A 14,160-nucleotide genomic window follows, 5' to 3' on the forward strand; every position below is an offset into this window, starting at 1 on the left:
GATGCCCAAACCACAACTCACCCGGTCCCGGCCCCCAACGTTCCTTTCACTGCCTCTTCTACACACTCACTGTAATTGATCCATTGCGGTTACCAAAAAAAAACACACGAAGTAGCGGCCCATCTCCCCGGCCCCCGGTCCCGCCCAAACCCGGACTCCACCACACCTCCTCAAACACATCTCCACCCCCCCCCCCAAAAGGAGTGCTTTAATTGAATTTGAGAGGATTCATTTGGGATCACTCATCGATCATTGTTCCCCTACTGTAAAATGGTCAGTCCCATTTTTTTCGCTGGTGCACTTTTTTTTCGAGCCGAATAATGTACCATTTTAATGAGTACCAGTAAAGAAACATGGCGGCCGCCTTGGACGCAGAAAAACTTCTCGTGCAGTGTGAATCACAAGAATTAGAGGTGAGTAATTAATTCGTAATTGTTTTCCAACCATTGTGACATGAATAAATCACGAGCCATGAGCTACGTTGTTAAAGTCCTAGGATGGATAAATCGGGCTCAAATCGGGATAAATCGAGGATAAATCGAGGTCCATATTTAAGTGTTTGAGTCATGAGGCGTTGACTGAGTCTGAAGCCGAGGTAATCATGGTAATGGGGCGAAGTGGTAATGTCGCGAATGGGAATTGGGCGAAGTGGTAATGGGGCGAAGTGGTAATGAGGCGAAGTGGTAATGGGGCGAAATGGTAATGGGGCGAAATGGTACTGGGGCGAAGTGGTAAAGCCAAATCGAACTAAATCGAGGTCCATATTTTAGTGTTTGAGTCATGAGGCGTTGACTGAGTCTGAAGCCGAGGGGCGAATGGTAATCATGGTAATGGCGAAGTGGTAATGTCGCGAATGGAAATTGGGCGAAGTGGTAATGGGGCGAAGTGGTAATGAGGCGAAGTGGTAATGGGGCGAAGTGGTAATGGGGCAAAGTGGTAATGAGGCGAAGTGGTAATGGGGCGAAATGGTAATGGGGCGAAGTGGTAATGAGGCGAAGTGGTAATGAGGCGAAATGGTACTGGGGCGAAATGGTAATGGGGCGAAATGGTACTGGGGCGAAGTGGTAAAGCCAAATCGAACTAGCAGCTGATTTCACCAAACAGTATGTATCATACATCATGCATAGGATTTTGCTTTAAGAGGATAAATCGAGGTCCATATTTAAGTGTTTGAGTCATGAGGCGTTGACTGAGTCTGAAGCCGATGGTAATCATGGTAATGGGGCGAAGTGGTAATGTCGCGAATGGGAATGGGGCGAAGTGGTAATGAGGCAAAGTGGTAATGGGGCGAAATGGTAATGGGGCGAAATGGTACTTTTTAAGATGGCGGATTTTCCAAGATGGATTCTTCCATCTTCTTGACTCTTTTGTTGATAGTTTTGTGTCTAAATGAGCTAATGCCTGAAAACAGATTGTAAACTTGTGTACATAGGCCTACATCATTCATGTAAATGTAGGCCTAGCTACAATTTTGCTGGAAGAACATAAAAACAAACTAAATTGCAAGTGATCGTGTTTTTTAAAAGGAGGCAGCCGTGAAAAAAGGGAAGCGGGTGGGGACGAGAAACTGGTTCATGTTTTTACTTGGCCTTGCAAATGGACAACTATCATGGCTTGATATTTCGTCATTAGCAAAGACCTCATCAGAGGCAAATGCTAAGGGTGACTGTAATTTTGTTTTCTTTGTATATTTCAGGTCAATCCAGTCAGTGAGCAGTTTGCACTCAGTTTAAGTCATTTCAATGTAACTTTTGTTAAATCCTCAGGCTCCAGGAGGTGTCGCTACTCCAGAAGTCTACTGTAAACTCCTCGCCCTGTACCTCTTGAATAATGACATGTGAGTCTGCATACAATTAATGAGGGCTGCGCATTTTTGAATAGTTTAGTATTGATTCGTCAGGTGCACCACAAAGTGCAGTATCGTCTATGGATTTCATGCACATGATACGTCACTGAGTGGTGCGACCGACAGATTATTCCAACTTGGACTTGATCAAATATTCGACTATGAAATGCACTGATCAAGTTAAGTGTGTGCAAGCCTAAAGTGGCTGCCAATCAGGCTTTACGGGCTCCTGTGCTTGTTGAAAATTGACAATGAGCTGTTTAAAATATTATAAACAAGAGGTAGCAGTTGCTGATATTTGACTGATTTTAAAGAAGAAGTTTGAGCTAATATTCCTCATGGAAGATCTCAGATCTTCTGTGGAAGTGGATTTCAACAAAAGTGTGGCATTTGACAAACAATAAAACCACAAACTTTCACATTTGTCATCATCTCCCTCAAGACCGCTCACATTTTAAAAAATATTTGAATGGACAAAATGCTTGAACCCTACAAAAAGTTCCTGCAGTATTCATTTGTACCTTTAAATAATTGTGTGTTCAGGAACAATGCCAAATTCCTATGGAAGAGGATACCTCAGCCTATCAAGACAGCCAACCCAGAGGTGGGGCTGGTCTGGGCCGTGGGCCAGAACATGTGGCAGAGGGACTTCCCTGCAACCTACGCTGCACTCAAGAAGGAGTGGTCTGAGGCAGTCAAGCCCATTATGGAGGCTATAACAGGTGGGTACAATGGATTCTCACACCATGCCTAGTGGTGTCCTCGGGCAATGATGTTATGGGGTACATGTTTCCTGGGAAGGGGGGGGGGGGGAAGGTGTTGGGAGGGGAGTAAGAGGGAGAGGGGGTTGGAGGATAGGGTGCTGGGCGGGTTCCACCTTCTGAGGCATTCAAGCCCATCATGAAGGCTATGGATTACTGGTGGATATTCTAATATCAAGTTGAGTGGTATGCACAGAAAATGACGTCATGGGGTATATATTTCCTGGGGGTGGGGGATGGGATGGGGTGCGGGGGGGGGGGGGGGGGGGGGGTCCACACTCCTAACATACACCACCCTTGACAAAGGAGTTGTCCGAGTCAATCATCAAGCTCACATGGAGGCTATTACAGGTGGGTATTCGCATCGACTTAACTTAATCCGAACCAGTGTTTATATCATGCATAATATTCTTTCATAATGAACTTGCACTTGCTTGAAATTTATGACACTGTCCCACTTTGTGCACTTTAAACACAGAAAATAGTATTTGTGTGTGTCTATAATCTGTGCAAGCACAGTAGATTCTGCTAAGGTACGATTCAAGAGAGCCCTAGTTTGACGACACATTGTGTACACAAACTTGTTCCCTTGCAGGCTGGCACCTATTGTTTGAGGTTCGTAAAAACAAAATTGACATTCGAATGTCCACAAACCAGGACCATCTTTCCATCGGCACCGGGCTGATGGCGTTAACGTGTCTGTCATATCTCTCTATCACCAGGGAGGGAACTGGAGCACGGAGTTGTATTACGATTATTCAAGTACAAAGAATATGCCACTGATTTCAGCAGAATGGCAGAGTGGAGGATTTGTAGGATTTGTCAAGATATCTTGCAAAAGTACACAGAGATTTAGAGTTAACCGAGCAGTGATTTTTGTGCAGCAGATTACTTTGTGTGTTGTCTACCAGCCTTTTACAAAAATTATTTGGTTGTAGTCTCCAGTGCTATTGTCACTCTCTGTTGCTTTTCACGTCTTTGCAGAAAATATCAGGCAAAGAATGTTTCATCTCATAAGTCAAGGCTACACAACGATAGAAGCGGAGGAGTTTGCAGCGTATGTTGGCCTTCCTGTGGATCAGGCTATCACAGGTTAGTATTGAAATTTTTTTTTTAGATTTTAGAAATGTTCCTGAATGGAGCCCCTAGCTTGGCTAGTAATAATATAAAGGTGGCGCTCTTGTCAAATATTGCATTTTAGTGTGCATTTTGATGATACCTATAATTCCACTTTACACATTAACATTTTCTAATCTATTTTTCATCCTGAACAGTCTATCATCGATTTTGAATTCAGGTTGATAGCGAACTTTTTTGGTCATGTGGCCATGAAGACTGACTTTTGGCAATGAAGAGTTGGCACTTATCCTCAAAATTATATCGCAAATCTGTTTCTCTTTTGACTCATTTCAGCGGTAACGGCAGAGGGGTGGCAGTATAATGCTGATAACAAGATGATCTCACCAAAAAAGCCTGGTACGTATATGTCACATTTCATATCCGCTTTGTTAAACAGTATACAAAAAAAACGTAGTGACAAAAAATGATGAAAGTGACTGATTGCCTAATTCTCGAAAGGTTGTTAAACAAAAGACACAAAACTGAGATGTAAATCAATCAATGTAAAACCTTTCTGGACCATTTTGCTTGCTTACAGTAACACTCACCTGTTATATATTACCGTCAATGGTACTAACAAATAATATTTTACGATTTAAATTTTTAAAAAATTTTCTACAGTTCCTCAACTGGACCAGGCCATTCCTAGTGAGCAGCACATCGCACAGCTGACGGACTTTGTGTCGTTTCTCGAAAACTAGTTTTTTTGTAAATATTTATACTGATTGTAAATACATTGTATTAAAAGTGTCTACGTGAAGCACAGCAAGATGTGGGCATTTAAAAATATTGCTAAAGTTTTATGTCATGTGTTGGATAACAAGGATAGCCCGCTTTCCTGCCTATTATTAATTTGTAAGGAAAAGCTGCTCTGTTTATTTGACTGCTGTAACACCTCCTACATATTAATGAGCAAACGCACTTCTCCCATTGGTCAATAATATATATGTACACCTCATACATATTAATGAGCAAATGCACTGCTCTCATTGGTCAATAGTTTATATATTTTAATGTGTAAGGAAGTTGAATGGGACTTCCAGGATTTTGGAGAGGGAAGGATTTTGATTTTTGGAACAAGCATCCGTGTGTGAAATGAATGCTTGAATCAGTATAAAGCAGTATATCATTAAAAAAGCTGATATAAATATGTAAACATTTATTTGAGAGCATAATATTGACGTACAATGTACTTGGTATCCCCAAGGAGGAATAAATCAGCCAGTCATGTGGATAAGTGCTTAAAATTAGTGGAGTTACATTGTATATTCAGTATTTGCAGTGTTAACTATAACTGGCCTGCTTGTCGCTTGATGTGATGTGATGGGGATGGGGCCAGAGTTTGAAGAAATTGTGGAGACTGTGCCAAAATGCTGGTTTTGATAAAAAATAATGGTACAAATTTCATCTGCAGTTGTATTCATACGGCAGATGATAACTGACAGGTGAAATGGATTTTTTTTTAAAAAGTTTTCTATGTCTTGGACCACTTTTACCTGCTCCATATTGCAGCTTAGTACTTTCCCATCATACTGTTAAGCCCTTAAAACAACAGACTCAAAATGAAACATGCTAACTGTCAATTTTGTTTTCTAATCCCGGATTCAAATGTCGGGTGAATATCTCAGCTAGCATGAGGTTACTGCTTATGCTCCACTTTGCCACCACTGAGCTGTATTCAGAATATGAGTCAGTGATATGAAGCATTCAGTTAAACATTCATTTAAAGGACTCGTACCGGAAAGTTGGAGACTCATTTACAGGTCTCGGAGAAATAGGAAACTTTCCAAGTTGGACAATGAATGAGCACATGGATGTTTGCAACATTCAGGTTCCCCGCTTCGCGATATCAAGGCCCGTTATATCAGAAGGGCGCCCTCTCTGTTTACAACCTTTGTTCCCATCCGATTCCGATCCCATTCACTATACATGTAATTACTAGCTGTATACTGCTGACAGGTGGTTCCGTCGTGTGTGGTTGATACATTTTCGGGTCACATTTTGGCTCTCGAAGTCGTCGATCGTAGTTCATCAAAGCCAAATTCTCAACAATTACCTGAAGCCTGCGTCAGATTCCAATCTCATGTTGTAAGTATACGTGTTTTTGTTAAGTTTTACGATGCATACTCGCCATTAAGCCGATTAGCATAGGCCAACCGCAGCTGTGCACGGTAACGGTCGTATAGCCTATTTGAGTATTTCCCAGTTCCCATTCAAAACATTGTTTTTATTTTGGGAGTGAACTCAAGTTGTGGGCAACATAATTTCGATCCAATGATCCAATTAAATATGGGGAGTCAAAGGTTATAAGGCTTTTACATTTTCAAGAAGGAGTTCCATTTTCAAAATGAAATAACATGAAATTATGATTAATAATGGATTCAGATGAGTGCAAATTTTGGGCAGAGTTGCTAAATCATTGTCTGGCCATCACTTGTCACCCTGTGCACAAACCCTATGAGTATGAGACTGGTCTGAAAATTTCCAAGTGTTTTCTTAGTAAATACTTCAATATTTTCCCTGCTAATTTTGACTTTTTAGGACATATTATTATCACTTTCTGATGGCTGATAGGTCACTGAAGGGAAAAATTAGTGATGGCCAGATATGGGAATCTTTCCCCACACTGGTCTGTGTTGCTGGTGGCTGTTTACAAGTTTTTGCCTATGGCCAGTTGTGGATTTTTTTTTTTTTTGGGGGGGGAGGGTTTCTTGGCCAATTCATTTCCCCTCACTAATCAATTACTGTGTAAAATACACATTGTTCTAGAATTAGAAGGCACCCCGAGCACAACGGGTGCCTTCTAATTTAGAAGTTTATTACAAGTTAACACTGGTATGGTAAAGTGTTATTTGAGGAAAGGAAATTCCACATTTTCCCCGGTGAATTTCTTAACAGTGGTCGGATATAAAGGGGGAGGATATGTGGTTAGCCACCCCATAACCACCCCCATCCACCCCAGCTTTCACTGTGCATACACATGGTATAGGTGGGTGCAGATTTTTTTTTTACATTGGCTTATCTAGCTTCCAGACCTATGTTCTTGAAACTCAATTGTTCTTGATTCTGGAGTGCTGTATAGTAACACATTGCAACCAATGAAAACTGGTATGCAAATGAATAGATGTTTTCATCGGATGACGTCACTCCGCCCTGATACATACAGCATGCAGTCTTGTGAGAAGGGCTGCGTGATACTGATAATGTCATTTGATGCTTAGAGAGCGAGAGATGAGATGCAGTGATGCGGGAATGGATCGCATTAGGAAGCCGCAAGGTCAAGACGTTCTTGTGTCGCACTTATCTCCTTACCTTAAATGTCACAGGTGTGATGATGTGCGAGACATTAATGGCTGTCATCCACATATAGCACATTATGAAGATCTGTGTGTAGTCTACCGGTACCTTACAGTAGTTACACAATACAAGGACACACTGGCACATAATTTATGTCCTAGTTTAGTGCGGATTGGGATATGTCGGAGGTGGTACCATAAATACATGTATGGGTTTGGTTTGTGAGATTTTTTGGTGAATGAGCAGATGAAAAAAAAAAATGTACAGTACCGTAGCACTAGTAGTGTCTTGTTGGGTCTTTGCACGATGATGGTTCAGCAGCTAAAGCAATTAGAAATTGTTTGATTCAACTGCATGTGGCCTATAGATCGACTGATTTTTCCGTGTCAAAATTTCTAATTCCGAATATTCATCCGATCATCCTAAATTGTTTCAGTGATTACATCAGTGTTGATTATTAACCAAGTTTTATTTGCCAAGTTTCATTTTACTCGAATAATGTAAAGGTAATTGATTGAATGATTGATTGATTTATTACATTTCTTTACCCAGGGTACGCCCAAACAGTTTAAAACTGGTTTCCACTGGGGCCCTACATACATTACAAATTATAAATATAGTTTAACAAAGTAAAAGTTACAAGCAAAAAGTGCATTGATAAAATAGATTACGAACATCAATACTTAAAAAGTACTAATAGTTACACAAATAAAGCCTCCTACCGGTATATGTAAAAAACATTCCAGTATAATTAGGCCTAAGAAATTTGACACCAAAAGAGACCTTTGCACATAATTAATAATAATAGTTTTCTGTTGATATTAGTTACAAGATGCTCAAAACTCATTGCATGGACAATGTACTTCCTCTTTTTAAGCATAAATAAACAAATAAGGTATCTCAAGTTGTAATTGTACCTTGCCTTTTGTTTGTTAATAAACATTGCATTCATGAACATAACTTTGCCTAATTCACCTGTTTTATTTACAATGAGATCCGAGGCAAACGTTTGTACTAGTATGCAGTTCACACGCCCGCCCCCTGAAATTCAACAAGTCCGAGCATCAGACCGTTGTTTACACAGAGGACATGCCACAGTTTCCCAGATCCTGCTATCTCCCCAATTCCCACCCATCCTACATGTATAGACCACCAGGGTATTGATTACTGCCCCCACTTGCCCGTGAATTTGTCTTGCGCTTTGTGGCAGGCAGACCACTCAGCCATTTGTCAATATTTAATCGCCCACAAATCATACAGAGCGGGACGCTGCATGCATGCGCACGGCCCACAAATAAATTCAGCGAATGCTGTAATATTCTAGTTCTGAAAGACCTCACTCATGTGAAGCGGTCTCGTGAGTTGCCAGGATTTTGGCATTCAGTGCGTTGAGGACATTTTTGCATGCATGCAGTGTACTATGTACAGTAAGTAGTTCATATTCTAGTTTGAAAGGGTTGGAATATGTTTAAGCTGCATGGATCTGCTGCATGGGAGCTACAGCTTGAGATTTGCAATGCACTATACATGCTATAGCCTAGTTGATGGACTATTTCTATTCAACATCAGTGACATGTATATATCCCGGTATGTATTTTGTCAATAAAAATTGATTACTTCATTTCGTCTGAGCAGCTTTTATGCCAAATGTCGCTCTCTTTACAGAATGCAAACTACATGCACAAATTTGACGAGAACACTAACTAAGTCTCTTTATTTCTAGGACATACTGGACAACTTACACGCATATTCTCATATATATATATATGCGTGCTTAAGTGTGTGTTGCCCATGGATGCGCACAGATGGCTCACATATTATCCACCATGCGTATCCTGTGTGAATAATGTCCCACGTTAGCCTCCTAACCGAAACTGCTGGGCAGATGGCCATTGGAGCTGAGAAAATAAATTTATTTTAATAACATAACAAGGATCGAGTCCTAAGGCAATCAAGCATCCTGTTTTATCTTTTAACAAAATCTCTGAATTCTTTTTTAATTTTCTTTTTAATTCACTCAGATTATGAAATTAAGATAAACTCCTTAAAAGTGCACAGGAACTGTATGTACCAGTAGCTCAGAGGCATAAAAACACTAAACAGAAAAGACCATGAAGAAATGTTCAGTCTGTACACTGTATATTACTGAAGGAATAATACCCAGGGTATACTGAATCAAGTAGGGACTGAAAAATGTCGGCCTGGGTGAGATGTATAAACCTAGGTCACTGGCAAGGGCAATAAAACGGTGACCGCGTTTGTTGCAGATTGCCACTCTGCACTGTCAATGTCCTATATGAATTTTTTCATCTGTCGGGAAATGTTTTGATGCTCAATAGTGAGAATTGGCCTTTTGCAAAAAAACTAAGAGTAAGTAAAGTCTGTCATGAACCAATGTGGCCCATCAGGCTGGCATTTATCTCTGGTTTCAGTAGCATGAATTCAGTGACTAAGAATATTTCTATTCCCCCTGGACAGGATGCTAGTCCATCGCAAGTTACTCCCCAGCTAATGCCAGTACCCATTTATACTCCTGGGTGGAGAGAGGCAAGTGGGGGTGAGGTGGTTTGCCCAAGGACACAACATATGACCAGCAGCTGGATTCGAACCCCAGACCCCCTCATCACGAGTCACAAACCCTAACCACTAGGCCATAATCCCCTTTGAAAAACTAAACAATTACAGTGTAATTAATTAATAAAAAAAAAGCAGTGCAAACTGTGTGTAACTGTAAACTTGTGGTACAATTATGAAAGTGGATTTCCTCTTTCTTGTTGCAATTACTTACCCACACTGAAGATGCATAATGCACACAGTGCCATCTCAAACAACAAGAAGCTGATAACTGAATTCTGTAAATGGAATTGGTCATGTAAGTATTGCCGTCGAACGTTGTCATTACTTACATTTTTAATACCCCAAACAAGTATGGTGTCTTATGTAGAAATTAAATCTTCCCCTCTGGATAGACACGCATGTCTGCCAAGAATTCTTTCAGAATAAGAAGGAATGATAAGAGAACACGACAAAGAAAAGAAAAAAGTAAAGATTGTGTCGCACTCTGAGCAATCCTTACTTGTCTCTTAGTAATTCCCCTGAGCTGTTTGAGTCATCATCGGTAAGGTGTCTGGAAACATTGGATCAATAAACTGAATTGGTTAATGTGGGGGCGGAAGGAAAATAAGGCTGTAGGAATTCACCCTGCTCCGCTCTAAGGGAGGTATGCGTGTGACCCACGTTGACAAAATCCAGATATTTTTGTCTGCTCTAGGAATTCAAATGTGAAATGTAGGATATTCTCTCAGTAAGTGGAATTTGCTCAAAAAGGTATTTGCTCAAAAAGGTATGAATTTATTAGTATATGGTGGCGACAAAACAATATTATGTACATTACAGAACATCACAATATTTAAATATCTATGTATTGCAATATTCATTGTTCACAAATAAACTTGGACAACAGAAAATAGCTGAAGCTCGTAAAAAGGTCCTTACTTTTGGACAACTTGTCTATTGTGAACAAAACATTAACCCATTTTAAAAAATGCAGGTCTCTGAAATGAAAGTTGAGACAAAATGAGCAAATTGCCATCTACTCAAATTCATTATGCGTATCGCATTGCATAAACACAACAACGTTGTTTGCTTGCATTTGTGGCACTTACAGATGTAGACTAGTTATATACATGGTTCAAAATGATGAATTAAAATTGATGTATGTATTGATCACTGTTCGTAAATTTTATGTTTATCTAGTAGTGCATCTGTAGGCCCATTCATTTAGAGTACGCTCGTACACAAGCAAAATATTTGGTACAAAAATAAGGCGATGCATTTTAAAGTGTGCTTCGTAATGTAGTTAATGTGATGTACAGTACAGTACACACGTATTGTGTAGCGGTTCTATTCAAGCAGCTGTAACGGCCCCAACCATTTACTGTTTCAGCTTTTCATATTCAACCCACGCTCAATCCATTCTCAATACTGCTCTTGATGTACATCACGTCACATTGACTTATTTACTCCAGGCATTTATTGTACCGTGGACATGTACAATCGTGACATTTTAAAGCACACATCCATCAAAGAATGCAGTTCGAAACATCAATACATGTACATGTACCGGTAAGTGCATTTCAAGACATGCACTCAAACTGATGCAGGTACTGAATTTGTCAACCTTTCTGCACAAAGCAAACACTTTGACAAAAGCATGTCTGAAATTTAAAGTTGCTCTTCAACAAATTGGTTTTTGTTTGTTGTTTTTCTAATAAATTTTCAACTTGTTATGTTTATTCCAACCAACAAACCTCCTATTTTCCTTTTTTGGACGTCTGCAAACCCCTCAAGAAAAGATTTTTGTTTTGGGCACAAATTGATCCAGTTTGCGAGCAGACTGGCTCCCATTCTGTTCATTATTGATACTGATGTGGGGCAGGAACCAGCCTGCCCCATGAGAATAGAATTGTCCGGTCACAAATAATTTGAAATTTAAAGTAAAATTCAGTTACTAAACATGGGCTAATTTTTTTGGTCAATGTTTCATTCGAAAGTGAATGACTTTGTATTGGTAAAAAATAGCAAGTTAGAAAAGGAATCTAGTTTTTGAAATGAAAATCGAAAATAGCCTTTGAACACAACTTCAAAACAAAACATTCGTAAAAGAACATTGCTAAGTAATTTTTTTTTTATAAACATTAACTAGGAATCAGTCACAAGCAGTCATGTCAGCATACATAATTTCTGCTAAGCCAAAGTATTTTGTGCTAAGCCAAAATGTGTACAATTGAACAGCTCAACGAAATAGGCCTAACAGTTTCTTACATGTAAGTCTATGTTTTCCAATTATTTTACTTGAAAAACACATTTTACACAAATTGTGTTTTTTTCTTTTGAATATTGTATTGTAATACTATGGTCTTTGGGAAAAGAAAGTTGCAGACCTTGTAAATAAAGAAATGCTTGAATTCTTTGTTTTCAAATTATTTTGTTTGAAAAAACGTATTTTTTACACATTGTGTTTTTTCTTTTGAATATTGTATTGTAATACTCTGGTCTTTAGGAAAAGAAAGTTGCAGACCATGTAAATAAAGAAATGCTTTCTTTGAAAATTTGAACATACCGTGGTAATTAAATTGGAACAAAATGTATTCAACATGTAGGCCTACATAGGCCTATTGCATTCCCACTTTTGCAGCAAAAATTGCAGCATTTTAAAGGATGCAATTTGTACATGTTTGTGTCTGGCTAATTATCATTGATTGTAGAATTGTTGAATCGCTTTAACCCTCCAGGTCCCTTTCACGATAACTATCTCCACAGACCACTAGATCTAATTTGTAGTTCAGGCATGCCCAGTCCTTTACAGCATTACCGTAATTGCTGAATATAAATGGCAAATTTTCTACGGACATTTGGCAAGCCAGGAATAAATGTGCCAGATTGCCAAGATAAGCGTACATCGGCATGGATGCAGAGTCGAGAAATGAGTCCTTTTGCCTCGGGTGCAGTGTCGCTGTGTACTATGCGCATAAAAGCACGTACATGTAATTGTAACCGGCAGAACTGCTCGGTCTGTGTTCTTAAATCATGCAGGAGGAAAAGAAGGAAATTACAACCAAAGTTAGCCATTTAGAAAAAGGTTAAAAGAAAAAAAAAACCTGTTGGAATATTATTACTCCAGACTGAAGCCTTTGAGCAAGCAACCTAGCCAGACTAATGTCATTGTAATTTTGGAGAGACGAGAGCGCGGTCCCGAGTTTCAGGCCCAGAGGAATCTAATTAGATTCGAGCCTTGCGTTTCCCCGGTAAATTTCTCCTCACGATGCCTCAAGGCAGTGCAGGAAGCGCTGTCGCTTAATCTTGTCACATGCTGCTTGCGTTCTTCTGTTTTTGCCTCTTCCTTTTTTTTTCTCTTTTTCTTGGCTTAAAAACGTCAGAGATCTTTTGGAAGCGTAGATATCGATACGTAGCCGTACAGCGTGTAGATGTAAATGAGGGGTCATGCGGCAGTGACATTTATTGAGGGAGAGGAACGGCATTATTTGATTATCAGGGATGGAAACAAAGATGCGCATTACGTTGATGGAACGGGCAGGATTTAAGATGGCATGCGATTAGAAAGTCTCGGGGAGTGAACCGCCCAAAAATGTTGAATGCAATCAAGTTGTAGTATTCAAGAGGGGCCTTGCAGGAATCATAAAAAATACACCATGTGAGACAGGTTTAATTTTGGTATTAAATAAAAGACTTTTGTAATTGCGTCATTTTGTGGACTATTTGTTTGTTATACATGTACAGTAGATTTGTAGGCATGATATTTTGCAGACTTGCATGTAAATCAGGCTTTTTTAATCGTACAGAAAGACTTTATTATCTATTAGACCTGTCATCCAATTTTCAGACTCAAAAAATCACAATATCATCACTAAGAAGATATTGTTATACAAGTAGAAGATTTTGTAGAAAGTTTTGTTTGTTATAAAAATACAGATTAATGTGTTATTACCTAAATTTGTATGATATTCATGTTCCCAATGATTTGCTCTCTCCATTTTCTAGTTACACGTACATTTTGGTCTAATTTGCTTAGTCAAACTGTGTACTGTGACAGGGAGCCTTGGGGCATCCTAAATTAGAAAAAGAAACTTGACACTCTGCGTGTGACAGCTCAAGATTTATTGTGCTGATTTATTTTACCTGAGGAGTTTTTGTTTGAGTTCACTCTTTGAATACAAGTCTTTGCTTCTGTCTTTTACATTCTAGCTTTTCCTACTTTCTAGGGCTGTCCTGAGAATACCGAAAATTTGAATATCTGAAAAGCTTTTTGCCAGTTTGAATATTCGAAAAGATATATGCACGTGCACACACGACTGATGTTATTTTAATTGTAAAGCTGCATTTTGGTTTTTTTGTCAGATGCCACTTTTTCGTCAACGGTAATTTTTTGTCAACAACTTTTTATTGGTCCCATTCTTTTAGCTGGGTAATGTCCCATGACAGTTATGCAGTACCGGTATGTACATGTACATGTACTGCAAAATACTTTAGGGGCCCAAAATATCCATCGCCGCATGAGAATTTTAATCAGCGCGCTTTGTATGCAACTTTTGACCAGCGAGGAAGGCAGCTGCAGCT

At 39.4% G+C, this 14,160-nt stretch overlaps 2 protein-coding genes across 7 annotated transcripts in view; both read left to right on the forward strand.

The window, feature by feature from the left end:
* Positions 1–242: 242 nt before the first annotated feature.
* LOC119722804 (COP9 signalosome complex subunit 8-like) lies at positions 243–4,973 on the forward strand. The gene is made up of 6 exons (XM_038193156.1): positions 243–413; positions 1,767–1,837; positions 2,390–2,568; positions 3,592–3,699; positions 4,021–4,083; positions 4,348–4,973. The coding sequence occupies exons 1-6, from the start codon at positions 354–356 to the stop codon at positions 4,425–4,427; spliced, it is 561 nt and encodes a 186-aa protein (XP_038049084.1). The 5' UTR covers positions 243–353; the 3' UTR covers positions 4,428–4,973.
* Positions 4,974–5,085: 112 nt separating this feature from the next.
* LOC119722801 (dentin sialophosphoprotein-like) overlaps positions 5,086–14,160 on the forward strand; it is a 46,654-nt gene continuing 37,579 nt past the window's right edge. For 5 of the 6 annotated variants that reach the window (XM_038193144.1, XM_038193147.1, XM_038193150.1 and 2 more), the window contains exon 1: positions 5,086–5,814. The gene's annotated coding sequence lies outside the window, so the exon portion shown is untranslated. Of the gene's footprint in view, positions 5,815–8,229; positions 8,451–14,160 lie in introns of those variants that run through there. The other variant, XM_038193146.1, reaches the window with a different exon arrangement.

The sequence above is a fragment of the Patiria miniata genome, unplaced genomic scaffold (assembly GCF_015706575.1).
Source record: "Patiria miniata isolate m_02_andy unplaced genomic scaffold, ASM1570657v1 HiC_scaffold_16, whole genome shotgun sequence".
Taxonomy (NCBI): domain Eukaryota; kingdom Metazoa; phylum Echinodermata; class Asteroidea; order Valvatida; family Asterinidae; genus Patiria; species Patiria miniata.